This window comes from Oncorhynchus keta, chromosome 33 (assembly GCF_023373465.1).
Source record: "Oncorhynchus keta strain PuntledgeMale-10-30-2019 chromosome 33, Oket_V2, whole genome shotgun sequence".
Lineage (NCBI taxonomy): Eukaryota > Metazoa > Chordata > Actinopteri > Salmoniformes > Salmonidae > Oncorhynchus > Oncorhynchus keta.
The window spans coordinates 22,209,139-22,236,641 of record NC_068453.1 but is presented as its reverse complement, the minus strand read 5'-3'; the positions used below and the strand labels follow the sequence as shown (position 1 = coordinate 22,236,641).

The window sequence follows — 27,503 nt, the reverse complement described above, 5'->3', positions numbered from 1 at the left end:
GCATGGTGCTTGCAACACCAGGATTATGGGTTTGATTCCCGGGGCCACCCATACCTAAAACATATGCAAGACTAAGACGCTTTGGATAAAAGTGTTTGCTAAATGGCATATATTATATTACTTTTGACCAGTCAGAGGTGTGAGGCAGGTATTTCCTTAACTAAATCAGAGGGCAATTTCCATGGTCCAATTGGAGTGGAATTTTTGCGTTATTATTTGGCTTAATTTACGGTAAGCTATTTCCTTGTTCGAGTAACACAGCATTTCTCTTAGTGTCATAGTCTCTGAGCACAGTTGAGGCTGTATCTCGCTAAAAGAGGTTAGTATTCCCACTTCCTGTTTTTAGGATTCTATTAAATCAGATTTAGTTGCTGACTTACTTTGTTTGTCTGTATAAAATCAAGATGTCTAATATCTGACAATGGATAAGAGTCCAGTCTTTAAGTACAGGCACTGCCCTCTCTAAAGATGAGCTTTACATTGCCAAAGCTAACACCTGTACACAGATCTCATAGTAGGTAACTACGACGTACACGACGAGGGCAAGGGCAAAGTGCATGGTGAACACACCAGGGACATTGCTCCTTTATTGATAGTTAATTATGCTTTGGCTTATCATGCTCATTTACGGTAAACCCTTTGCTATTTCCTTGTACGATATAAACAACATATTCTAAGTGTCATAATCTCGGCGCACAGTTGAGGCTGTGTCTTACTAGCTACTACAAGGTAAGCATTCTCACTTCTTGTTTTGAGGCTTACTTTATAACTTACTTTATCTTGTACACAAAAAGGGTGATATCTAAAACCTAAAACGGTTAATTGGCTGCCCCCATAGGGTAAACATTTTTGGTTCCAGGTATAACCCTTTTGGTTCCAGGTATAACCCTTTTGTGTTCCATGCAAAACCCTTTTGGGGTTTTACAAAGGGTTCTACACATAGCCGAGGGTCCTACACATACACACATTAATAGCCCTGTATTAGCGGACCCATATAGACTTTTTTAGCACATGCAAAAAAAAATGTGATGGCAAAGAAACAGGTGAGTAAATGACCTGTTGTTGTTGTTATTCTTCTTATTGTCTCTGCACACAGTATGGCTTTCCATATTCATATTCGTGAGGATGTGGACAAAAGAGAGATTGAGATCACTGGGAATACCAATGATGCCATGGGATATGCTGAGACTTTGCTACAGACCTACCCATTTCATAAAATCATGAAAGGTGCTGCAAATGAACCCAATTTGGGAAATTATCAAAATATTGTTTTAAAAATATTGTTTAATTTTCCCTCTAGCTAATGCATTTACACAAATGACAAAATCATTAATTACATTATTATTAATGCTAAATATACATATTTGGTTCATTCCTAGATTAGAGTGCATTTTGAGTAGTGTAATCTTGTCAAATATAACAATTTATTCTGTCATAAAGTTGCCCCATCTGAAGAGGTTCAATTAAGAAAAATGACTATATAGGTGACAATAAAAGTGACATGATTGACCATAACAAGTTTTATTTAATTTACATTTTTAAATGTAACCTCTATTTAACTAGGCAAGTCAACAAGGTTGACAATTTAATCTTAAATCAGCCAAAATTCACTTTGTGACTGGGGGAATGGAAGCTTGTTCTCTGTAACAGTGAGGAGAAATTGAATGCAAGCTTAACAACAATATTTGAACTTGTTAAAATATTTCTAGTCTATCTATCTATGGGAAACAGGGTTACCCATGTATTATGCTCGACATGCTCAGTTTTCCACTTCAAAACACCAGAAAATAGCCACAGCGTAGAACCATATTTTTAACTATGATTTAACTATTAATATTCAGTGTTTGTTATGAAAAACATATTTTTAAAGGAATAGTTTTACCATATTAAAACGAGAGTCCAGTTCGCATTACAAGGTTGAATTTAAACCTAGTAAAGGGTTTACTAATCACATTACACTCTGTGTACAATAATAGTGTTGAACATGATTTTTGAATGACTACCTCATCTCTGTACCCCACACCTACAATTATCTGTAAGGTCCCTCAGTCGAGCAGTGAATTTCAAATACAGATTCAACCACAAAGAGGATGGAGGTTTTCCAATGCCACGCAAAGAAGGGAACCTATTGGTAGATGGGTAAACATAACAGACATTGAATATACCTTTGAGTGTGGTATTAATTACACTTTGGACGGTGTATCAATACACCCAGTCATTTACAAAGACGCAGGAAACCACTCAGGTATTTCACTATGAGGCCAATGGTGACTTTAAAACAGTTAGAGTTGTTTTATTTGTTTCATTTGACCTTTATTTAACTAGGTAACAAATTCTTATTTTCAATGACTGCTTAGGAACAGTGGGTTAACTGCCTGTTCAGGGGCAGAACGACAGATTTGTACCTTGTCAGCTAGGGGATTTGAAGTTGCAACCTTTCGGTTACTAGTCCAACACTCTAACCACTAGGCGACCCTGCCGCCCCAGTTTAATGGCTATGATGGGAGAAAAGTGAGGATGGATCAGCACCATTGTAGATAATCCACAATGCTAACCTAATTGATAGAGTGAAAAGAAGGAAGCTTGTACAGAATAAAAACATTCCAAAACATGCATCCTGGTTGCATAAAGGCACTGAAGTAATACTACCAAAAAATATGGCAAAGCAATACATGTTTTGTCCTGAATAGTGTTATGTTTGGGGCATATCCAATACAACACATTACTGAATACCCCTCTCCATATTTTCAAGCATAATGGTGGCTGCAGCATGTTATGGGTATGCTTGTAATCATTAGAGACTGGGGAGTTTTTCAGAATATAAAAGAAATGTAATGAATGCTATGGGGTATGAATACTTTCTGAAGGTCTACTTACATACTTATTGAGATTCTAGAATGTAATGCTTTGTTTATGTTACTGTATTTCTGCACTTTAACTTCATATGGTCTTCAAAAAACTTGCAAGCTTTGCAACCTAATCTGATATTGAAATGTGAAATCTTACATTTTTCACAGAAAAAAAAGAAATTTGTCATGGCTTCCTTTTTGGACGTTGCTTTGAAGGAGGTACAGTATAACACCGTGGTATTATCAGTGGAAATGCACCATTTGTGATATAAATTATTTTCTTTTGACAAAAATGTATGTTCTAATTTCCCTGACTTAATCAGTATGGGTTTATTGCACTGATATTGATTTATATTTAAGATGTATGTATGGGTGTCCATTCTACTATGCCATATCAATGGGAGGTGGAGAATGGACTTGGTTGGTCATGTATCCCAGAGAATGAGGGCATTGAGAGAGACTACTGTGACCCAGCAAAGACCGAGAGGTATCTATTTTAAACCGAGACAATTACTAAATGTGTAAAGATGAAGTAAAAGCCTTGAAAGTGTTTTTTTATGCCCTAGCCATGGAATACCACCGGTGAACTTTATCCTCATGATCCGCGGTCACAGCAAAGTTCGGCGACTTGCTACGGTTTCCTCCCTGGACCAACCAGAAGCTGCCCTTGCTACCGAGTGGACTTGGTACTGGGAAGAAGAGGATGAATGCTGGAACGTATTTTGGTCATCAGTATGTAGTGATACCTAATTTCCCCCTCTAATATGGCACAAAGAAAAGAAGAAAGTATCCCTAAAGTGTGTGTGTGTGTGTGTGTGTGTGTGTGTGTGTGTGTGTGTGTGTGTGTGTGTGTGTGTGTGTGTGTGTGTGTGTGTGTGTGTGTGTGTGTGTGTGTGTGTGTGTGTGTGTGTGTGTGTGTGTGTGTGTGTGTGTGTGTGTGTGTGTGTGTGTGTACTAAGACTGTGGAGGACATAGAGAGGGTGTACAGTGATCCCTCTCTTGACTCAGTGTTTGAGTTCACTGCTGGACGACACACCTATGAAGTCAATTTGGAAGGTAGGCTGATATTATCTACCTGCTTTAGTATCTACCTGCTTTACTTTCTGAACTGAGAAAGATATTCTTTTTTAGACATGATCCAGAGTAACAAGAGCTCACACACCCAAAGACTGGTAAGAAGACGGCCGATCTTCAAATCTCCCAGAGATGTTCAGAGAGCAATTTGGTAAGAGTGAAATACAGCAAACTGAATTATTGATTTTCTAAAAAAAAAAACACATTGAAATAATCTGGGCAAGATTATGTAATTAGATTTTGGTTCACTAAAGGTGATATTGAGTGAGTCTCCAGATAGGTATTAGCTACCTTTGTGGCATGATGAGGACAATATGATCATTGATGACAATTTGTATCCCCTCACTTCTTCCTTAAGCATGTCTAATACCAACACTTCGATTGTGCCACCTTACTGGGACCAGTCTCGATTGCCTGGGAACGGCTTTGAGGTAATGGAAAAACACCCAAAAAGCATAAAACATACATGCATTGTGACAATGTTCACTGTGGATGTTACATTAAATGATCAGATAAAGTTGTTTGAATAAGACCTGCAATCGTATCCTTCAGGAAAGATGGTGTAGCATGCAAAACCATTCTGTGTTGTCTAGAAGCATGTATCATTATGAATGAGTTTATGAGGAGGGGGTTTTCTATGTCTTCACAGATGGTTTTGTTGCCAAGCTCAACAGCTGAACACAAAGACATTAAGGCCTGTTTTGAGAAAACCGCTGTGGGGTTTCACATACTCACCATTGAGAGAGTACAAAACCTTTACCAATGGAACTTCTATGAGTTGTATGTTTCTTAAAGAGATAGTTCACTCAAAATACAACTCTATTTTGTTTTTTCTTCTTACTGTAGCTGGTTCTGATAGAATACAAATAAAAATATGAGTCAATCAACATTTAGCAAATAATGTAAGATATGGATCATATTTACTAAAACTGATGGAAGCTGATCTCTATGCAAAATGAAATCATACAGTTGAAAGGATAGTTCACCCAAATGACATTGTGGTTTCCTTACCCTGAATGAAGTCCATGGATAAGGTAAGACAGCATTCTATTCAAGTCAAGGGTACCAATTTTAGATTTTTTGAGCTTCATGCCCACATCTATAAGTATCTTATTTGAGCTGCACAATCAATTTGAGATACTTTAGGATGATTTGGACATAAAGTGCGAAAAACTACAGGGTAAACTGTAATTTGGGTGAACGTTCCCTTTTATGAACAAAGTGATTTTCTATATATCAGTATTCAAATACTGTACAGTAGATACACAGTGATTCTGCATTTGAACATTTGAATGGCACCTTTGTTAGTCTTACTAAAATGTATATGATTGCCTACTGTAATAAATCAATTCCAACATATTCCTTTTTAGGCAAAGAGATCAGATGAAATCCTCAGGGACAAGCATCATGGAGAAACAGCTTTTCCATGGAACTGTCTCTGAACATGTTGACAGAATTTGCAAAGACAACTTTGACTGGAGAGTATGCAGAAACAATGACATTCCCTATGGAAAAGGTATGATGCCAGTATTGTGTATATGCAATACCCAAATCAATAACTGTTGTATTGACACGATTTGATTGTCTATGTCTGTGAATATAGATTATTATGGATAAATCGCTAAATCTGGTCCGTTCACGTGCTCTGAATTTTGGTAAATATACGTTTCCAACTTGTATGTTTCACTTGAATGACCCCACAACTCTTAATGACCCCACAACTCTTAATGACCCCACAACTCTTAATGACCCCACAACTCTTAATGACCCCACAACTCTTAATGACCCCACAACTCTTAATGACCCCACAACTCTTAATGACCCCACAACTCTTAATGACCCCACAACTCTTAATGACCCCACAACTCTTAATGACCCCACAACTCTTAATGACCCCACAACTCTTAATGACCCCACAACTCTTAATGACCCCACAACTCTTAATGACCCCACAACTCTTAATGACCCCACAACTCTTAATGACCCCACAACTCTTAATGACCCCACAACTCTTAATGACCCCACAACTCTTAATGACCCCACAACTCTTAATGACCCCACAACTCTTAATGACCCCACAACTCTTAATGACCCCACAACTCTTAATGACCCCACAACTCTTAATGACCCCACAACTCTTAATGACCCCACAACTCTTAATGACCCCACAACTCTTAATGACCCCACAACTCTTAATTACCCCACAACTCTTAATGACCCCACAACTCTTAATGACCCCACAACTCTTAATGACCCCACAACTCTTAATGACCCCACAACTCTTAATGACCCCACAACTCTTAATGACCCCACAACTCTTAATGACCCCACAACTCTTAATGACCCCACAACTCTTAATGACCCCACAACTCTTAATGACCCCACAACTCTTAATGACCCCACAACTCTTAATGACCCCACAACTCTTAATGACCCCACAACTCTTAATGACCCCACAACTCTTAATGACCCCACAACCCTTAATCTTAATGACCCCACAACTCTTAATGACCCCACAACTCTTAATGACCCCACAACTCTTAATGACCCCACAACTCTTAATGACCCCACAACTCTTAATGACCCCACAACTCTTAATGACCCCAACTCTTAATGACCCTTAATGACCCCACAACTCTTAATGACCCCACAACTCTTAATGACCCCACAACTCTTAATGACCCCACAACTCTTAATTACCCCACAACTCTTAATGACCCCACAACTCTTAATGACCCCACAACTCTTAATGACCCCACAACTCTTAATGACCCCACAACTCTTAATGACCCCACAACTCTTAATGACCCCACAACTCTTAATGACCCCACAACTCTTAATGACCCCAACTCTTAATGACCCCACAACTCTTAATTACCCCACAACTCTTAATGACCCCACAACTCTTAATGACCCCACAACTCTTAATGACCCCAACTCTTAATGACCCCACAACTCTTAATGACCCCACAACTCTTAATGACCCCACAACTCTTAATGACCCCACAACTCTTAATTACCCCACAACTCTTAATTACCCCAACTCTTAATGACCCCACAACTCTTAATGACCCCACAACTCTTAATGACCCCAACTCTTAATGACCCCAACTCTTAATGACCCCACAACTCTTAATGACCCCACAACTCTTAATGACCCCAAACTCTTAATGACCCCACAACTCTTAATGACCCCACAACTCTTAATGACCCCACAACTCTTAATGACCCCACAACTCTTAATGACCCCACAACTCTTAATGACCCCACAACTCTTAATGACCCCAACTCTTAATGACCCCACAACTCTTAATGACCCCACAACTCTTAATGACCCCACAACTCTTAATGACCCCACAACTTAATGACCCCAACTCTTAATGACCCCACAACTCTTAATGACCCCACAACTCTTAATGACCCCACAACTCTTAATGACCCCACAACTCTTAATGACCACAACTCTTAATGACCCCACAACTCTTAATGACCCCACAACTCTTAATGACCCCACAACTCTTAATGACCCCACAACTCTTAATGACCACAACTCTTAATGACCCCACAACTCTTAATGACCCCACAACTCTTAATGACCCCACAACTCTTAATTACCCCACACTCTTAATGACCCCACAACTCTTAATTACCCCAACTCCTAATGACCCCACAACTCTTAATTACCCCAACTCTTAATGACCCCACACTCTTAATGACCCCACAACTCTTAATTACCCTTAATGACTCTTAATGACCCCTCAATGACCCCACAACTCTTAATTACCCCACAACTCTTAATGACCCCACAACTCTTAATTACCCCACAACTCTTAATTACCCCAAACTCTTAATGACCTTAATGACCCAACTCTTAATTACCCCAACTCTTAATGACCCCACAACTCTTAATGACCCCACAACTCTTAATGACCCCACAACTCTTAATGACCCCAACTCTTAATGACCCCACAACTCTTAATGACCCCAACTCTTAATGACCCCACAACTCTTAATTACCCCAACTCTTAATGACCCCACAACTCTTAATTACCCCAACTCTTAATGACCCCACAACTCTTAATTACCCCAACTCTTAATGACCCCACAACTCTTAATTACCCCAACTCTTAATGACCCCACAACTCTTAATTACCCCAACTCTTAATGACCCCACAACTCTTAATTACCCCAACTCTTAATGACCCCACAACTCTTAATTACCCCAACTCTTAATGACCCCACAACTCTTAATGACCCCACAACTCTTAATTACCCACAACTCTTAATGACCCCACAACTCTTAATGACCCCACAACTCTTAATTACCCCACAACTCTTAATGACCCCACAACTCTTAATGACCCCACAACTCTTAATGACCCCACAACTCTTAATTACCCCACAACTCTTAATGACCCCACAACTCTTAATGACCCCACAACTCTTAATGACCCCACAACTCTTAATGACCCCACAACTCTTAATGACCCCACAACTCTTAATTACCCCACAACTCTTAATGACCCCACAACTCTTAATTACCCCACAACTCTTAATTACCCCACAACTCTTAATTACCCCACAACTCTTAATTACCCCACAACTCTTAATGACCCCACAACTCTTAATGACCCCACAACTCTTAATGACCCCACAACTCTTAATGACCCCACAACTCTTAATTACCCCACAACTCTTAATGACCCCACAACTCTTAATTACCCCAACTCTTAATGACCCCACAACTCTTAATGACCCCACAACTCTTAATGACCCCACAACTCTTAATTACCCCAACTCTTAATGACCCCACAACTCTTAATTACCCCAACTCTTAATGACCCCACAACTCTTAATTACCCCAACTCTTAATGACCCCACAACTCTTAATTACCCCAACTCTTAATGACCCCACAACTCTTAATGACCCCACAACTCTTAATGACCCCAACTCTTAATGACCCCACAACTCTTAATGACCCCAACTCTTAATGACCCCACAACTCTTAATGACCCCACAACTCTTAATGACCCCAACTCTTAATGACCCCACAACTCTTAATTACCCCAACTCTTAATGACCCCACAACTCTTAATTACCCCAACTCTTAATGACCCCAACTCTTAATGACCCCACTCTTAATTACCCCAACTCTTAATGACCCCACTCTTAATGACCCCAACTCTTAATTACCCCAACTCTTAATGACCCCACAACTCTTAATTACCCCAACTCTTAATGACCCCACTCTTAATGACCCCTTAATTAATACCCCAACTCTTAATGACCCCACAACTCTTAATGACCCCACAACTCTTAATGACCCCACAACTCTTAATGACCCCACAACCCCACAACTCTTAATGACCCCAACTCTTAATGACCCCACAACTCTTAATGACCCCACAACTCTTAATGACCCTTAATGAACTCTTAATGACCCCACAACTCTTAATGACCCCACAACTCTTAATGACCCTCTTAATGACCCCACTCTTAATGACCCCACAACTCTTAATTACCCCAACTCTTAATGACCCCACAACTCTTAATTACCCCAACTCTTAATGACCACAACTCTTAATTACCCCACAACTCTTAATGACCCCACAACTCTTAATTACCCCACAACTCTTAATTACCCCACAACTCTTAATTACCCCACAACTCTTAATTACCCCACAACTCTTAATTACCCCAACTCTTAATGACCCCAACTCTTAATGACCCCAACTCTTAATGACCCCAACTCTTAATGACCCCAACTCTTAATGACCCCACAACTCTTAATGACCCCACAACTCTTAATTACCCCACAACTCTTAATTACCCCAAACTCTTATTACCCCAAACTCTTAATGACCCCAACTCTTAATGACCCCAACTCTTAATGACCCCAACTCTTAATGACCCCACTCTTAATGACCCCACTCTTAATGACCCCAACTCTTAATGACCCCAACTCTTAATGACCCCAACTCTTAATTAATGACCCCAACTCTTAATTACCCCAACTCTTAATTACCCCCCACTCTTAATTACCCCAACTCTTAATTACCCCAACTCTTAATGACCCCAACTCTTAATGACCCCAACTCTTAATGACCCCACAACTCTTAATGACCCCAACTCTTAATGACCCCACAACTCTTAATGACCCCACAACTCTTAATGACCCCAACTCTTAATGACCCCACAACTCTTAATGACCCCACAACTCTTAATTACCCCAACTCTTAATGACCCCACAACTCTTAATTACCCCAACTCTTAATTACCCCTCTTAATGACCCCACAACTCTTAATTACCCCAACTCTTAATTACCCCAACTCTTAATGACCCCACAACTCTTAATTACCCCAACTCTTAATGACCCCACAACTCTTAATTACCCCAACTCTTAATGACCCCACAACTCTTAATGACCCCACAACTCTTAATGACCCCACAACTCTTAATGACCCCAACTCTTAATGACCCCAACTCTTAATGACCCCAACTCTTAATGACCCCAAACTCTTAATGACCCCACAACTCTTAATTACCCCAACTCTTAATGACCCCACAACTCTTAATGACCCCAACTCTTAATGACCCCAACTCTTAATGACCCCAACTCTTAATGACCCCAACTCTTAATGACCCTTAACTCTTAATTACCCCAACTCTTAATTACCCCAACTCTTAATTACCCCAACTCTTAATGACCCCAACTCTTAATGACCCCAACTCTTAATTACCCCAACTCTTAATGACCCCAACTCTTAATGACCCCAACTCTTAATGACCCCAACTCTTAATGACCCCACAACTCTTAATGACCCCACAACTCTTAATGACCCCAACTCTTAATGACCCCACACAACTCTTAATGACCCCACAACTCTTAATTACCCCAACTCTTAATGACCCCACAACTCTTAATTACCCCAACTCTTAATGACCCCACAACTCTTAAGGACCACAACTCTTAATTACCCCAACTCTTAATGACCCCACAACTCTTAATTACCCCAACTCTTAATGACCACAACTCTTAATTACCCCACAACTCTTAATGACCCCACAACTCTTAATGACCCCAACTCTTAATGACCCCACAACTCTTAATTACCCCAACTCTTAATGACCCCACAACTCTTAATGACCCCACAACTCTTAATGACCCCACAACTCTTAATTACCCCAACTCTTAATTACCCCAACTCTTAACTCTTAATTACCCCAACTCTTAATGACCCCAACTCTTAATGACCCCAACTCTTAATGACCCCAACTCTTAATGACCCCAACTCTTAATGACCCCAACTCTTAATGACCCCAACTCTTAATTACCCCAACTCTTAATTACCCCAACTCTTAATTACCCCAACTCTTAATGACCCCAACTCTTAATGACCCCACAACTCTTAATTACCCCAACTCTTAATGACCCCACAACTCTTAATGACCCCACAACTCTTAATGACCCCACAACTCTTAATGACCCCACAACTCTTAATGACCCCACAACTCTTAATGACCCCACAACTCTTAATGACCCCACAACTCTTAATGACCCCAACTCTTAATGACCCCACAACTCTTAATGACCCCACAACTCTTAATTACCCTTAATGACCCAACTCTTAATTACCCCAACTCTTAATGACCCCACAACTCTTAATGACCCCAACTCTTAATGACCCCACAACTCTTAATGACCCCACAACTCTTAATGACCCCACAACTCTTAATTACCCCACAACTCTTAATGACCCCACAACTCTTAATTACCCCAAACTCTTAATGACCCCACAACTCTTAATGACCCCACAACTCTTAATGACCCCACAACTCTTAATGACCCCTCTTAATTACCCCAACTCTTAATGACCCCACAACTCTTAATGACCCCAACTCTTAATGACCCCAACTCTTAATGACCCCAACTCTTAATGACCCCAACTCTTAATGACCCCAACTCTTAATGACCCCAACTCTTAATTACCCCAACTCTTAATTACCCCAACTCTTAATTACCCCAACTCTTAATTACCCCAACTCTTAATGACCCCAACTCTTAATGACCCCACAACTCTTAATTACCCCAACTCTTAATGACCCCACAACTCTTAATTACCCCAACTCTTAATGACCCCACAACTCTTAATGACCCCAACTCTTAATGACCCCACAACTCTTAATTACCCCACAACTCTTAATGACCCCACAACTCTTAATGACCCCACAACTCTTAATTACCCCAACTCTTAATGACCCCACAACTCTTAATGACCCCACAACTCTTAATTACCCCAACTCTTAATGACCCCACAACTCTTAATTACCCCAACTCTTAATGACCCCACAACTCTTAATTACCCCAACTCTTAATGACCCCACAACTCTTAATGACCCCAACTCTTAATGACCCCACAACTCTTAATTACCCCAACTCTTAATGACCCCACAACTCTTAATTACCCCAACTCTTAATGACCCCACAACTCTTAATTACCCCAACTCTTAATGACCCCACAACTCTTAATTACCCCAACTCTTAATGACCCCACAACTCTTAATTACCCCAACTCTTAATGACCCCACAACTCTTAATTACCCCAACTCTTAATGACCCCACAACTCTTAATCACCCCAAACTCTTAATGACCCCAAACTCTTAATCACCCCACAACTCTTAATGACCCCAACTCTTAATGACCCCAACTCTTAATGACCCAACTCTTAATGACCCCAACTCTTAATGACCCCAACTCTTAATGACCCCAACTCTTAATGACCCCAACTCTTAATTACCCCAACTCTTAATTACCCCAACTCTTAATGACCCCAACTCTTAATGACCCCAACTCTTAATTACCCCAACTCTTAATGACCCCAACTCTTAATGACCCCAAACTCTTAATGACCCCAACTCTTAATGACCCCACAACTCTTAATGACCCCACAACTCTTAATGACCCCACAACTCTTAATTACCCCACAACTCTTAATGACCCCACAACTCTTAATTACCCCAACAACTCTTAATGACCCCACAACTCTTAATGACCCCAACTCTTAATGACCCCAACTCTTAATGACCCCAAACTCTTAATGACCCCACAACTCTTAATGACCCCTTACAACTCTTAATTACCCCAACTCTTAATGACCCCAACTCTTAATGACCCCAACTCTTAATGACCCCAACTCTTAATGACCCCAACTCTTAATGACCCCAACTCTTAATGACCCCAACTCTTAATGACCCCAACTCTTAATGACCCCAACTCTTAATTACCCCAACTCTTAATGACCCCAACTCTTAATGACCCCAACTCTTAATGACCCCAACTCTTAATGACCCCAACTCTTAATGACCCCAACTCTTAATGACCCCAACTCTTAATTACCCCAACTCTTAATGACCCCAACTCTTAATGACCCCAACTCTTAATGACCCCACAACTCTTAATGACCCCAACTCTTAATGACCCCACAACTCTTAATGACCCCACAACTCTTAATTACCCCAACTCTTAATGACCCCACAACTCTTAATTACCCCAACTCTTAATTACCCCAACTCTTAATGACCCCACAACTCTTAATTACCACAACTCTTAATTACCCCAACTCTTAATGACCCCACAACTCTTAATTACCCCAACTCTTAATGACCCCACAACTCTTAATTACCCCAACTCTTAATGACCACAACTCTTAATTACCCCACAACTCTTAATGACCCCACAACTCTTAATGACCCCAACTCTTAATGACCCCACAACTCTTAATTACCCCAACTCTTAATGACCCCACAACTCTTAATGACCCCAACTCTTAATTACCCCAACTCTTAATGACCCCACAACTCTTAATGACCCCAACTCTTAATGACCCCAACTCTTAATGACCCAACTCTTAATGACCCCAACTCTTAATGACCCCAACTCTTAATGACCCCAACTCTTAATGACCCCAACTCTTAATGACCCCAACTCTTAATGACCCCAACTCTTAATGACCCCAACTCTTAATGACCCCAACTCTTAATGACCCCAACTCTTAATGACCCCAACTCTTAATGACCCCAACTCTTAATGACCCCACAACTCTTAATGACCCCAAACTCTTAATGACCCCAACTCTTAATGACCCCAACTCTTAATGACCCCAACTCTTAATGACCCCAACTCTTAATGACCCCACAACTCTTAATTACCCCAACTCTTAATGACCCCACAACTCTTAATGACCCCAACTCTTAATTACCCCAACTCTTAATGACCCCACAACTCTTAATTACCCCAACTCTTAATGACCCCAACTCTTAATTACCCCAACTCTTAATGACCCCACAACTCTTAAGGACTTAATGACCCCAACTCTTAATGACCCCACAACTCTTAATTACCCCAACTCTTAATGACCCAACTCTTAATTACAACTCTTAATTACCCCACAACTCTTAATGACCCCAACTCTTAATGACCCCACAACTCTTAATTACCCCAACTCTTAATGACCCCACAACTCTTAATTACCCCAACTCTTAATGACCCCACAACTCTTAATGACCCCACAACTCTTAATGACCCCAACTCTTAATTACCCCCAACTCTTAATGACCCCAACTCTTAATGACCCCACAACTCTTAATGACCCCACAACTCTTAATGACCCCACAACTCTTAATTACCCCACAACTCTTAATTACCCCAACTCTTAATGACCCCAACTCTTAATGACCCCAACTCTTAATGACCCCAACTCTTAATGACCCCAACTCTTAATGACCCCACAACTCTTAATGACCCCACAACTCTTAATTACCCCACAACTCTTAATTACCCCAACTCTTAATGACCCCAACTCTTAATGACCCCAACTCTTAATGACCCCAACTCTTAATGACCCCAACTCTTAATGACCCCAACTCTTAATGACCCCAACTCTTAATGACCCCAACTCTTAATGACCCCAACTCTTAATTACCCCAACTCTTAATTACCCCAACTCTTAATTACCCCAACTCTTAATGACCCCAACTCTTAATTACCCCAACTCTTAATGACCCCAACTCTTAATGACCCCAACTCTTAATGACCCCAACTCTTAATGACCCCAACTCTTAATGACCCCAACTCTTAATGACCCCAACTCTTAATGACCCCAACTCTTAATGACCCCAACTCTTAATGACCCCAACTCTTAATTACCCCAACTCTTAATGACCCCAACTCTTAATGACCCCACAACTCTTAAAGTAGAAATGTGGGAGAAAGTTTCCGAGTTGTGAGGTTTCATCGCTGACCTTTTACCTTTTCAACCAAAAGATGACACAAAATCAATTTGACAATTACAACTTATTAATGTTGATAATGTAGCTAGTTGACCATATAGTCAATATTAAGCAAGCTATATAATGCTATCTAGCTAGCTAAAATCTTATTGGTTGAAGAATTGTTCTGACTTAAGAAGCACTTACACCACATTCACAAAATTCATTCAGAGGTCAAAGTAGCACAAGTAATTGTGCTGTACATAAAATCAAGACACTCCATATTGTATGATATGTTACGAATTGCAATTCGTAGAATATAATAGGAATTTGCATGCAATATGTACAATATGTCACAAATTATAATTTGCTGTGGCTAACTTCAGCTAGGATAGGGGTTAGGGCTAAGGATAGCTAATATGCTAAGTAGTTGCAAAGAAGCTGAAAAGTAGTAAGCAGTGCAAAGTTGCTAAATTGCTAAAGTTGTCCATGATGAGATTCAAACATACAACCTTTGGGTTGCTAGACATTCGCATTATAAGCTTACCCATCCACCCGGACCAACCACCCTTGATTTTTGCCTTAAGTGACCTCTGTTTTATGTAACCACACCAAACATAACATATAATACTACTAAGTAGAACAATTCTGACAAGTTCTGACTAGCTGCATTAAACACAATCATGTCAGATTTACAACTTCCTTATTGGGAAGTTTCCCGCTTCCGACCGGCACTTGAATGCAGCAATAGTATAATTAAACAATACATTCTCCAAATACGCAGGCATATATTCCAAGCAACAAAACTGGTTTTATAAAGTACATTTTTTGTAAAATAAAATCTAAGCTAAACATTATTCATTTATTTCAGGAAATTACTTTGCCAGGGATGCTAGTTACTATACCAGCCAGTCCGGAGTGAGGTCCATGTTTGTTTGTCGTGTGCTGGTTGGAGACTACACTGTGGGAAACTCCAGCTGTCGGACACCACCTCTTAAAGAAACAGGAGGATCCATCGCCTATGACAGCTGTGTGGACAACATCCAAGAGCCGCATGTGTTCGTAGTTTTTAAAAAGTCTCAGATTTACCCTGAATACCTTATAAAGTTTTAAAACCATGCTCCCAACCCAAATTCCTTGGTTTAACCAAACCCAACTGCCAAGCCAAATCCTGCTTAATTGCCAAAACTACAATGGCAGGGGGAGCACAGGGGGAGTCATGTCCTTGAGGCAGAACCGAGCAATTTCCACTAGATGGGCCAGCTGCAAAGTTAAAATTGGCTATATTATAATTTATGAAAACAAAAAGTAGCTTTTTTGTCATATTTTAAGGTTAGGGTAAGGTATAATGGTTACCAGTGTGGTTAAGGTTAGGGTTAATACATTTTAAATCAGATTTTATGACTTTGTGTATGTGTCAGCTGGTGAACACTCTGCAGAGCTGCCTACAGAACAAAAAATGCTCACCTGCATGGTGGCTTGACCCAGAGACATCATTTCCATGGGCACGTGTCCCCTCAGATATGTTCAATATACACTACAAATGCTGATGCTCCAGATACTCAACTAGACTAAAGAAGGCCAGTGTTTTTGCTTCATTAATCAAAACAACAGTTTCAGCTGTGCTAACATAATTGCAAAAGGGTTTTCTAATGATCAATTAGCCTTTTTAAAATGATAAACTTGATTAGCTATCACAACGTGCCATTGGAACACAGGAGTGATGGTTGCTGATAATGGGCCTCTGTACGCCTATGTAGATATTCCATTAAAAATCAGCTGTTTCCAGCTACAACAGTCATTTACAACATTAACAATGTCTACACTGTATTTCTGATCAATTTGTTGTTATTTTAATGGACAGAAAATGTGCTTTTCTTAAAAAAAAAGGACATTTCTAAGTGACCCCAAACATTTGAATGGTAGTGTATATATATAGTGCATTGGAAAAGTATTCAGACCCCTTCCCCTTTTCCACATTTTGTTACGTTACAGCCTTATTTTAAAATGGATTAAATATGTTTCCACCCCTCATCAATATACACACAATACCCCATAATGACAAAGAAAAAGTAGATTTGAATTAAAAATAAAAACAGTAATACCCAAGAAGACTCAAGGCTGTAATCGCTGCCCAAAGTGCTTCCACAAAATACTGAGTAAAGGGTCTGAATACTTATGTAAATGTTATATTTCAGTTTTTTATTTGTAATCATTTTTTCAAAAATGTTTAAAAATGTGTTTTTGCTTTGTCATTATGGGGTATTGTGTGTAGATTGATGAGGGGTGGAAACTATTTCATCCATTTAGAATAAAGCTGTAACGTAACAACATTTTTTACTATTTTCTACATTGTAGAATAATGGTGAAGACAACAAAAATAGGAAATAACACATATGGAATCATGTAGGAACCAAAAAAGTGTTAAACAAATCAAAATATATTTTAGATTCTTCAAAGTAATCATCCCTCACCTTGATGACAGACAGCTTTGCACACTCTTGGCATTCTCTCAACCAGCTTCACCTGGAATGCTTTTCCAACGGTCTTCAAGGAGTTCCCACATATGCTGAGCACTTGTTGGCTGCTTTTCTTCACTCTGCGATCCGACTCTTCCCAAACCATCTCAAGTTGGTTGAGGTCGGGGATTGTGGAGGCCAGGTCATCTGATGTAGCACTCCATCACTCTCCTTCTTGATAAAATATCCCTTACACAGCCTGGAGGTGTGTTGGGTCATTGTCCTATTGAAAAACAAATGATAGTCCCACTAAGCCCAAACCAGATGGGATGGTGAATTGCTGCAGAATGCTGTGAATTCTAAATAAATCACTGACAGTGTCACCATCAAAGCACCCCCACACCATAACAACTCCTCCTACATGCTTTACGGTGGAAAATACATCATCCGAGATCATCCGTTCACCAAAAACTCCCATTTGGACTCCAGACCAAAAGACAAATTTCCACAGGTCTAATGTCCATTGCTCGTGTCCTTTGGCCTAAGCAAGTCTCTTCTTATTATTGGTATCCTTTAGTGGTTTCTTTGCAGCAATTCAACCACGAAGGCCTGATTCACACAGTCATCTCTGAACAGTTGATGTTGAGATGTGTATGTTACTGGAACTCTGGGAAGCATTTGTTTGGGCTGCAATTTCTGAGGCTGGTAACTCGAATGAACTTATCCTCTGCAGTAGAGGTAACACTGGGTCTTCCTTTCCTGTGGCGGTCCTCATGAGAGCCAGTTTCATCCTAGCACTTGATGGTTTTTGCGACTGCATTTGAATAAACTTTCAAAGTTCTTGAAATCTTCCTCATTGACTGACCTTCATGTCTTAAATGATGGACTGTCGTTTCTCTTTGCTTATTTGAGCTGTTCTTTTCATAATATGGACTTGGTCTTTTACCAAATAGGGCTATCTTCTGTATACCACTCCTACCTTGTCACAACACAACTGATTGGCTCAAATGCATTAAGAAGGAAAGAAATTCCACAAATTATTTGTAAGAAGGCGCACCTGTTAATTGAAATGCATTCAAGGTGACTACCTCATGAAGCTGGTTGAGAGAACACCAAGAGTGTGCAAAGCTGTTATCAAGGCAAAGGGTGGCTACTTTGAAGAATCTAAAATCTATTTTGATTTGTTTAAAACCTCTTTGGAATAGGCGGGACGCAAATGTAAAGTGGCTGTTCCACTGGATGTCATAAGGTGAATGCACCAATTTGTAAGTCGCTCTGGATAAGAGCGTCTGCTAAATGACTTAAATGTAAATGTAAATGTAAATGTCTCAACTGGCCAATTGCCAGGGAAAATGCAGAGAGCCAGATTCAAATAAAATATTATACAATTCAAACTTTCATTAAATCACACATGTAAGATACTCAATTAAAGCTACACTCGTTGTGAATCCAGCCGACATGTCAGATTTTAAAAATGCTTTTCGGCGAAAGCATAAGAATCTATCATCTGATGATAGCACCAACAGTAAACAAAGAGGGTAGCATATTTCAACCCTGCAGGCGCTACACAAAACGTTGAAATAAAATATAAAACATGTATTACCTTTGACAAGCTTCTTTTGTTGGCACTCCAATAAACATCACAATTGGTCCTTTTGTTCGATTAATTCCGTCCATATATATCCAAAATGTCCATTTATAAACTGCGTTTGATCCAGAAAAAACAGCTTACAAAAAACGCAACTTCAGAGTGTTTTCTATCCAAATATATGAATAATATGCATATCTTATATTCTTGGCATGAGTAGCAGGAAGTTGAAATTGGGCACGCTATTTATCCAAAAGTGAAAATTCTGCCCCTAGCCCCAAGAGGTTTTTAACAATGTTTTGGTTACTACATGATTCCATATTTGTTATTTCATAGTTTTGATGTCTTCACTATTGTTCTACAATGTAGAAAATAGTCCAAATAAAGAAAAGCCCTTGAATGAGTAGGTAAGTCCAAACCTTTGACTGGTACTGTATATAAACTCAGCAAAAAAAGAACCGTCCTCTCACTGTCGACTGCGTTTATTTTCAGCAAACTTAACATGTGTAAATATTTGTATGAACATAACAAGATTCAACAACTGAGACATAAACTGAACAAGTTCCACAGACATGTGACTAACAGAAATGTAATAAATGTGTCTCTGAACAAGGGGGGGAGGTGTCAAAATCAAAAGTAACAGTCAGTATCTGGTGTGGCCACCAGCTGCATTAAGTACTGCAGAGCATCTCCTCCTCATGGACTGCACCAGATTTGCCAGTTCTTGCTGTGAGATGTTACCCCACTCTTCCACCAAGGCACCTGCAAGTTCCCGGACATTTCTGGGGGGAATGGCCCTAGCCCTCACCCTCTGATCCAACAGGTCCCAGACGTGCTCAACGGGATTGAGATCCGTGTTCTTCACTGGCCATGGCAGAACACGGATATTTCTGTCTTGCACGAAATCACGCACAGAACGAGCAGTATGGCTGGTGGCATTGTCATGCTGGTGGGTCATGTCAGGATGAGCCTGCAGGAAGGGTACCACATGAGGGAGGAGGAGGTCTTTCCTGTAACGCACAGTGTTGAGATTGCCTGCAATGACAATATGCTCAGTCCAATGATTCTGTGACACACTGCCCCAGACCATGACGGACCCTCCACCTCAAAATCGGTCCCGTTCCAGAGTACGGGCCTCGGGTGTAACGCTCATTCCTTTGATGATAAATGCGAAGCCGACCATCAACCCAGGTGAAACAAAACCGTGACTCGTCAGTGAAGAAAACTTTTTGCCAGTCCTGTCTGATCCTGAAAAGGGGCATTTCTTTTTTTTTGCTGAGTTTATATATATATACCGGCAGGTTCATTCATTTTTGGACATCGACCAAGTTATTATTATTTTAGCTCTCTACCACAGCATGTTGGAGATTAAATAAAATAATGAATATGTTGTTACATCCAAATCTGGTAAACGTTGTATGAATTACTGCACTTTTTATATGTTGTCTCCCCCACTTTTTAAGGGACCAAAAGTAATTGGACATTTGGCTGCACAGCTGTTCCATGGCCAGGTGTGTGTTATTCCCTTATCAGTTAATTTACAAATTGATTTCAAGTGTGGCATTTGCATTTGGAATCTATTGCTCAATATGAAGTCCAAAGAGCTGTCACTGCCAGTGAAGCAAGGCATCATTAGGCTGAAAAATCTAATCAAACCCATCAGAGAGATAGCAAAAACAATAGGTGTATCGGTGTGGCCAAATCAACTATTTGGTACATTCTTAAAAAGAAAGAACGCACTGGTGAGCTCAGGAACACCAAAAGGCCCAGAAGACCCCGGAAATCAACTGTGGTGGGGATGACAGAATATTTTTTTCCCTGGTGAAGAAAACCCCCTTCACAACAGTTGGCCAGATAATGAACGCCCTCCAGGAGGTCAGTGTATCTGTCTCAAAGTCAACAATCAAGAGAAGACTTCACCAGAGTAAAGACAGACGGTTTACCACAAGATGTAAAACATTGATAGGCCTCAAAAACAGGAAGCCCAGGTTAGAGTTTGCCAAAAAAACATCTTAAAAAGCCTGTACAGTTCTGGAACTGATGAGTCAAATATCAACTTGTACCAAAATTATGAGAAGAGAAGAGTATGGAGAAGGGAAGGAACTACTCATGATCCAAAGCTTACCACCTCATCTGTGAAGCATGGTGGTGGTAGTAGTATGCCGTGGGCATGTCTGGCTGCCAATGGAACTGGTTCCCCTGTATTTATTGATGATGTGACTGCTGACAAGCAGCAGAATGAATTCTGAAGTGTCTAGGGCTATATTATCTGCTCAGATTCAGCGAAATGCTTCAAAACTCATTGGATGGAGCTTCACAGTGCAGATGGACAATGTCCTGACGCATACTGCGAAAGCAACCCAATACATTTTTAAGGCAAACAAGTGGAATGTTCTGCAATGGCCAAGTCAATCACCAGACCTGAATCCAATTGAGCATGCATTTCACTTGCTGAAGGAAAAACGCCCCAAAAAAAGCAGGAACAGAAGACAGTTTCAGTAAAGGCCTTGCAGAGCATCACTAGGGAAGAAACCCAGCATCTGGTGATGTCTATGGGTTCCAGACTTCAGGCAATCATTGACTGCGAAGAATTTGCAAACAAGCAATTTGCAAACCATTTAATTTATGATTATGTTAGTTTGTCCAATTACTTTTGATCCCCTAAAATTGGGGGGCTATGTATAAAAATGGTTGTAATTCCTACACGGTTCATTCAATAATTTTGACAAAACCATTAAATTATAGATGAAAGTCTACACTTAAAGCACATCTTGATGATTTATTTTCCAATCCATTTTGGTGGCGTACAGAGCCAAAAGTATGTACATTCGGTCACTGTCCAAATACTTATGGACCTGACTGTATCTTATTTTTTTCCAGTTGTTGTTGTTTCTCTGTAATACTAGCCACCTAACAATTTTATGAAGTTGGCTTAAGCTAGCCAAGATTGGGAACCTATCTCGCAACCTCAACTAGCCACCAAGAAGCCATTTCAGGCTATCAATCAAATTATAGTAGCTATCTTAGCTGGCATGACTCTACAAAAGCAAGCAATTACTAAATGTACTGAATAAGACTCAAATTCCTTTAAATATTTCACCAAGATTTTAGCAGAAATGCAGAGAAGCCTTTCCTTAAAAAAAATAACCACCAGTCAGGAGGATACAGACAGCTCAAGACATATGCAGAAAAATAAACATATTTTTGACATAGAATTAAGCATAATGATTATGTCTCTAGATTGCAGGAAAAATCTGTTTCAGGTGTCTGAAAAATGCTAAATTCTCAATCTTCACCCCCCAGCCAACCTCACATACTTTGTGCCACCTCCGATTTCTGGGGTGCATGACGATTTAACAAGTGACATCAATAAGGGATCATAGCTTTCACCTGGATTTACCTGGTCAGTCTATGTCATGGAAAGAGCAGGTGTTGGTTAGGGCTTGTAAGTAAGCATTACACTGTAAGGTCTACACCGGTTGTATTCGGCGCATGTGACAAATAAAATTTGATTTAATCGTAGTATTTTGTATACTCAGTGTATATATGCACTATACAGTCATACCTATGGATTGTGCACTGATGACATGGGGTATCTGCCTACTTAGTGACACCCACAGTACACAATTCTGAAGAGTTTACACAAATCGTAGCTCTTATTACAGGCTGGTGCCTTTACATGGAGGGCGACGGCTGCCGGTGACCATGAGCAAGTAAACATTTACTGTAATATTCACATGCAAAAAAGGAATCGCTATAACAACACAAGTATGTATAAAAAGCATTTACATTCAACAGAAATGATTTACCCAAAAATAGATTAGAAAACAAAGATTTTTGATTGTCAGACATGACTCTGTAAACTGGTCATGTTAGCCAACTAACTGAGGGGCAAGATAGCTGATCTGCTGTTTCATCACGTTGTAGTATTCAAGTCCAGGACTTGGACTTGTCTCAGACTCGACCAGTGATGACTCGGACTTACACTCTAACAATGGTGAGGTTGTTGTGAGAAAGGCTCTCGTCCTTGCTAATTCAACATGCTAGCAGGTACAATAGCTACCAAATTACTTTTTACAATTGCATTTTAGTAATTTAGTAGATGCTCTTATCCAGAGCGACTTACTCACTAACTGAGCATTCATCTTAAGGTAGCTAGGTGAGACAACCACATAACATAATCATAGTAAGATAAACTTTTTCCAAATAAAGCAACAACCAGCAAAGTCAGCGCAAGTAAGAAAAGGCAAGTGTGAGTTTTAGTGCAAGAAAGCAAGGGTGTCATTTTTGTTATATACATTTTTTTTTGCACGCTATCCTGTCTAATGTGCAAGACTCCACATGCTAGTTCTCGTAATATAGGTCAAAAATGTTGGACCACAGCCTTTTGCAGGTTAACAGTAGGGTTTGTTCGGACTGAAGGTGCAGTACCAAGGGACTCGTGACTCAACTTGGGACTCGACTATAAAATACTCAGACTTGTACTTGGACTCAAGGCTGAGAGACTTGACTATATCACTAGGCTATCACCATGCAGGCTTCGTAATCTACTGTGATTGGTCAACAAAGGCAAACCTCAGTGGTTTTCACATGAAATTCCGCTGCACCCCCTGGATAGCCTAGAAAGTTTCTCCCCCTGCCACTTAGCATAATTGAAAATCGATGGGCCCCTGGTCGATGGGGCCGCCTGCCGCTCTCCGTCTGCAAGCTCCTTTAGTCCAAACAAACCCTACTGTTAACCTTTTCATTGATTGCAACATTACAACCGTGACTTCACTCAAATTGTAATTGTCCACAAAGTAATACTGTACATTATAGCACTTGTTCTCTCTCTTTTCCTGTTTCTTGTAGGCTTTTGGGTAGTATTGGTGAATCATTATTGGTGCCATGTGTATTGCATAGACAGAGAGGCATATCTTTTTTCGATGTCACTCACAGCAGTAGAGCTGCTTCTCTTGAAATGTTTTATTTACACTGTAACAGAACACCCTTAAGCTGCACCTGCAGGGATGTAGTGGAGGCTAAATGCACAGAAACACCTTTTATTTTGTCAATAGCATATACGCACTTATTTACAAAAAAATGTACATTGTTTGTATTCCCCACTCTAGGACAAAAATGGAAATAAGCCCTCTGGGATTGTTTTCGCCTCCATTGTTTTAATGGTTTTAAATAATCCATCAATTAAGTTGAATATGTGTGGAGCCTTGAGAGGTAGCCACTGAAAGTAACTGTGCAGTGTTTCCAGATTTCTATTAAATATGACCTATAATTAATTACAATATGAGTGAAATAGTTTTCTGTCCAAAAAATGGTCATTAAGTATATTAACAAGAGTCGATTCAATCTAAGTAACATAAGAAAAAAATCCCCATCAAAATCCGTCAATTTAATCCGTCAGTCTCAATCCACCTACAGGGTGTCGCACTTCTGCGGTGAAAGGTGGCAGAGCTAGAGCAGGGTTTGTTAAACCATGAGACATCCAGAAAATCGGTCTTCTCATGAAAATGAAAATGTCTGTAGTGTCCAAACGGTTTGACCTAAAAACTAATATGACCACTATATGGAAAGGGGAGACTCTGCGACCCCCACACGTATCACAGGACTCATCTGAAGGTAACCGGTACCGGTTTATAAATAATAATGGAAGTATGAAGGTAGCTTTTAGCCAAAAACAGGGATTAAATATGTGTAAAGGAATATATGTATTTCCTAATTTTTATTTAAATATCTCCTAGATTTAGGACAGACACTTCAACCTTATTTCTTATGATTTGTTTTTGGACTGTCTTTTCCCCCCCATTTATGAATGTGTTATTCAATGCTTTTTCTGGGCTATAGTAGTGAGGGCCAAATTTAAGATGACATTTTTTTATACTTAAAGGGGTCCTAAAATTCTCAATTTTAAAACAATTCCGTACCCCAACAACATAAGTGTGGGAAGATACCAGTCATTCAAAATATTCATGTGATCACTGATTGGCCAGCTCAGCCAATGAGCCAAAAAATGGCATTGTGTTCTATGAAGAAATAGCAAGCATTTTTTTAAACGGTCTATTTGAGATACACGTTTCAGGTGGGTTTATTTAAAGTGTTTTTCTCTAATTTATGCTTCGGCCACAAATACAAGTATAGAACAAGTCAACAACATTATTTGGGTATGAGTTAACTGAATTTGATTTTCCCTGGACAGTTACTCTAATTTCCATGCCCTCACTAGCACCACAATCCATGTAGTCAGCCTGGAACTCGCCCACTGGCTTGAAAATGAATACAGCTGACCTCCATCGGCTAGTTAACAGTGTGGCTAGCTACTCAATCTGCCACCACAGTTATTGCCTGCAATTTTTTCCTACGGAGGAGAGACCTGAGAGAGCAGATAGCTGTGTTTGCAAGTTTGATCTTGAAGAGATCATTTAGGTTGTAACTTCATAGGAAATAAAAGCACTTTTGTTGGAAATTTACTGTCTCACGAGCCTCTGTACTAGAAACTTGCCACAATATGAAACTGATGTTTTTATCTTGAAAGTTTGTAAACGTCATTTACAGGCAATGACTAATATTTAACATCTGCATTTCAACTCTGAATTTGAATATTAAAACATACAGTGCCTTCAGAAAGTATTCAAACCCCTAGACTTTTTTCACATTTTGTTTCGTTACAGCTTGATTTACAAATGGATTAAATTCAGATTGTTTGATACTGGCCTTAACACACAATACCTGATATGTTTTTCATACCAGAATTGTGTTTTTCAAAATGTGTGCAAATGAATTAGAAATTAAAAGCTGAAATATCTTGTGTCAACAATTATTCAACCCCTTTGTTATGGCATGGCCTAAATAAGTTCAGGAGTAAAAAATATGCTTAACAAGTCACATAATAAGTTGCATGGACTCACTCTGTGTGCAATAATAATATTGAACATGATTTTTGAATGACTACCTCATCTCTGTAGCCCACATCTGTAAGATCTCTCGGTTGAGCAGTGAATTTCAAACACAGATTCAAGCACAGGCGAAACAGATCAGGGCGTGACAGACAGTAAAGGGGTGTGAATACTTTCCAAAGGCGCTGTAGGCCAGTAGAGGCAGATGCTTCGAGCGACTTGCTGGCACCGAGGAACAGCGTGATGACTCAATCACGATTTATGACATTGTTTGGATGGCTGACCATCTGTGGGCTATTACATGGGTCGAATGCAATTTTACATCTAACTAAGATGCTTGGTGCAGTATTTCTCACGTGAAAAAATGTGCACGAAAACTTGTCGTTGAATGCCAAAAACACAATTTTTACTGTTGAGCAATTATTGAAGAAGGGGCGTAGACTTTGGCTACCGACATCGTTTTTTAATATTTTTATTTTTTAATTTATTTTTTTATTAAAAAAAAAATGTTTTTATTAACAACAAATCAATACATAAAGCACATGAGGGAACACAAGCATACATAGATTACAAACAATGGACAATCGAGCTAGGGGGTACAATATCACATTACAATTACACAAGGACCATAAGGGACATGCATATATTTACAATTCTAACCGCTTTTTTGTTAGTAGAGCATTTAACCGTCTTAAAATACAGTTCAATTCCTTTTTGTAGGATACGAAAATGTGGTTTTCTGTTTGTAAATTTACATTTGTGTATATGAAATTTGGCCAAAAGAATAATGAAATTAATTACATAAAAATGATTCCGCTTATTTCTATTGTATGTAAAGAATCCAAAACAGTACATCTCTCCACAATAGTCATAAATGTGTTCAATTATAAACCTACTGATGTCTTGCCACAGTTTTCTTACATGCATACAATGCCAAAAAAGATGCACAACAGTTTCTGGGTGGTCATTACAAAAGGAGCAATTTGAGTTGATGTTTTCCTTAAACTTCTTCATATAGTGGTTGGCAGGATAATATTTATGAATATTTTTAAAGGAAACTTCCTTAATTTTGTTAACAAGTAGGTATGTTTGTGGCAACATCCAAACTTTTTTCCAACAGATATTATCAATAAATCCATTCCAATAAGGCATGACATAAGGTAGATACAACATCCTGCTGAAACAAGGATCGTATCGTTCTGTTGTTGAATGGACCAAAGGAGAAACAAATCTTTCCTACTGATGAGTCAACAGGGTCAACAGAAGGTAGGCTCTGAGGGTCAGGTCTTGACATGTTCCTGAATAACATAGCAACACCTGAGGGAATGGCATCTAAAACAATTGCAAAATCTTTAGGTGTTACAGGGACCTT

The 27,503-nt window shown here is 39.6% G+C and overlaps 2 protein-coding genes and 1 long non-coding RNA gene across 5 annotated transcripts in view; 1 reads left to right on the top strand and 2 right to left on the bottom strand.

Moving 5' to 3' along the window:
• Window positions 1-27,503, bottom strand: part of LOC118366394 (FGFR1 oncogene partner 2 homolog) — a 112,468-nt gene that overhangs the window by 54,519 nt on the left and 30,446 nt on the right. The window lies entirely within an intron of this gene.
• LOC118366392 (protein mono-ADP-ribosyltransferase PARP12-like) lies at window positions 578-20,638 on the top strand. Of its 2 annotated transcripts, XM_035749026.2 has the most exons (12): window positions 578-729; window positions 1,097-1,227; window positions 3,018-3,068; window positions 3,210-3,336; window positions 3,416-3,581; window positions 3,809-3,905; window positions 3,981-4,074; window positions 4,282-4,354; window positions 4,573-4,703; window positions 5,294-5,439; window positions 5,527-5,578; window positions 16,066-16,145. In XM_035749026.2, exons 2-11 carry the CDS (start codon window positions 1,098-1,100, stop codon window positions 5,538-5,540), a joined length of 1,029 nt encoding a protein of 342 aa, XP_035604919.1. In that variant the 5' UTR covers window positions 578-729; window position 1,097; the 3' UTR covers window positions 5,541-5,578; window positions 16,066-16,145. The 2 variants fall into 2 exon arrangements, with proteins under 2 accessions (XP_035604919.1, XP_035604918.1); XM_035749025.2 differs by lacking the exon at window positions 5,527-5,578 and having other exon boundaries at window positions 16,066-20,638.
• Window positions 6,871-10,400, bottom strand: LOC127914648 (uncharacterized). Of its 2 annotated transcripts, none has more exons than XR_008089232.1 (3): window positions 10,339-10,400; window positions 8,417-8,908; window positions 6,871-6,966 (listed from the first exon to the last, which is right to left on the bottom strand). It is a non-coding gene; the product is annotated as an uncharacterized LOC127914648 (long non-coding RNA). The 2 variants fall into 2 exon arrangements; XR_008089233.1 differs by having other exon boundaries at window positions 6,874-6,966; window positions 8,399-8,908.

Excerpts from the sequence above, each read along its gene's own strand:
- LOC118366392 (XM_035749025.2), top strand. The coding sequence starts at position 1,098 with ATGGCTTTCCATATTCATATTCGTGAGGATGTGGACAAAAGAGAGATT. Across the intron at positions 1,228-3,017 it reads ATTTCATAAAATCATGAAAG|AAAAAAAAGAAATTTGTCAT; the intron begins GTGCTGCAAATG and ends CATTTTTCACAG. Across the intron at positions 3,906-3,980 it reads CTATGAAGTCAATTTGGAAG|ACATGATCCAGAGTAACAAG; the intron begins GTAGGCTGATAT and ends ATTCTTTTTTAG.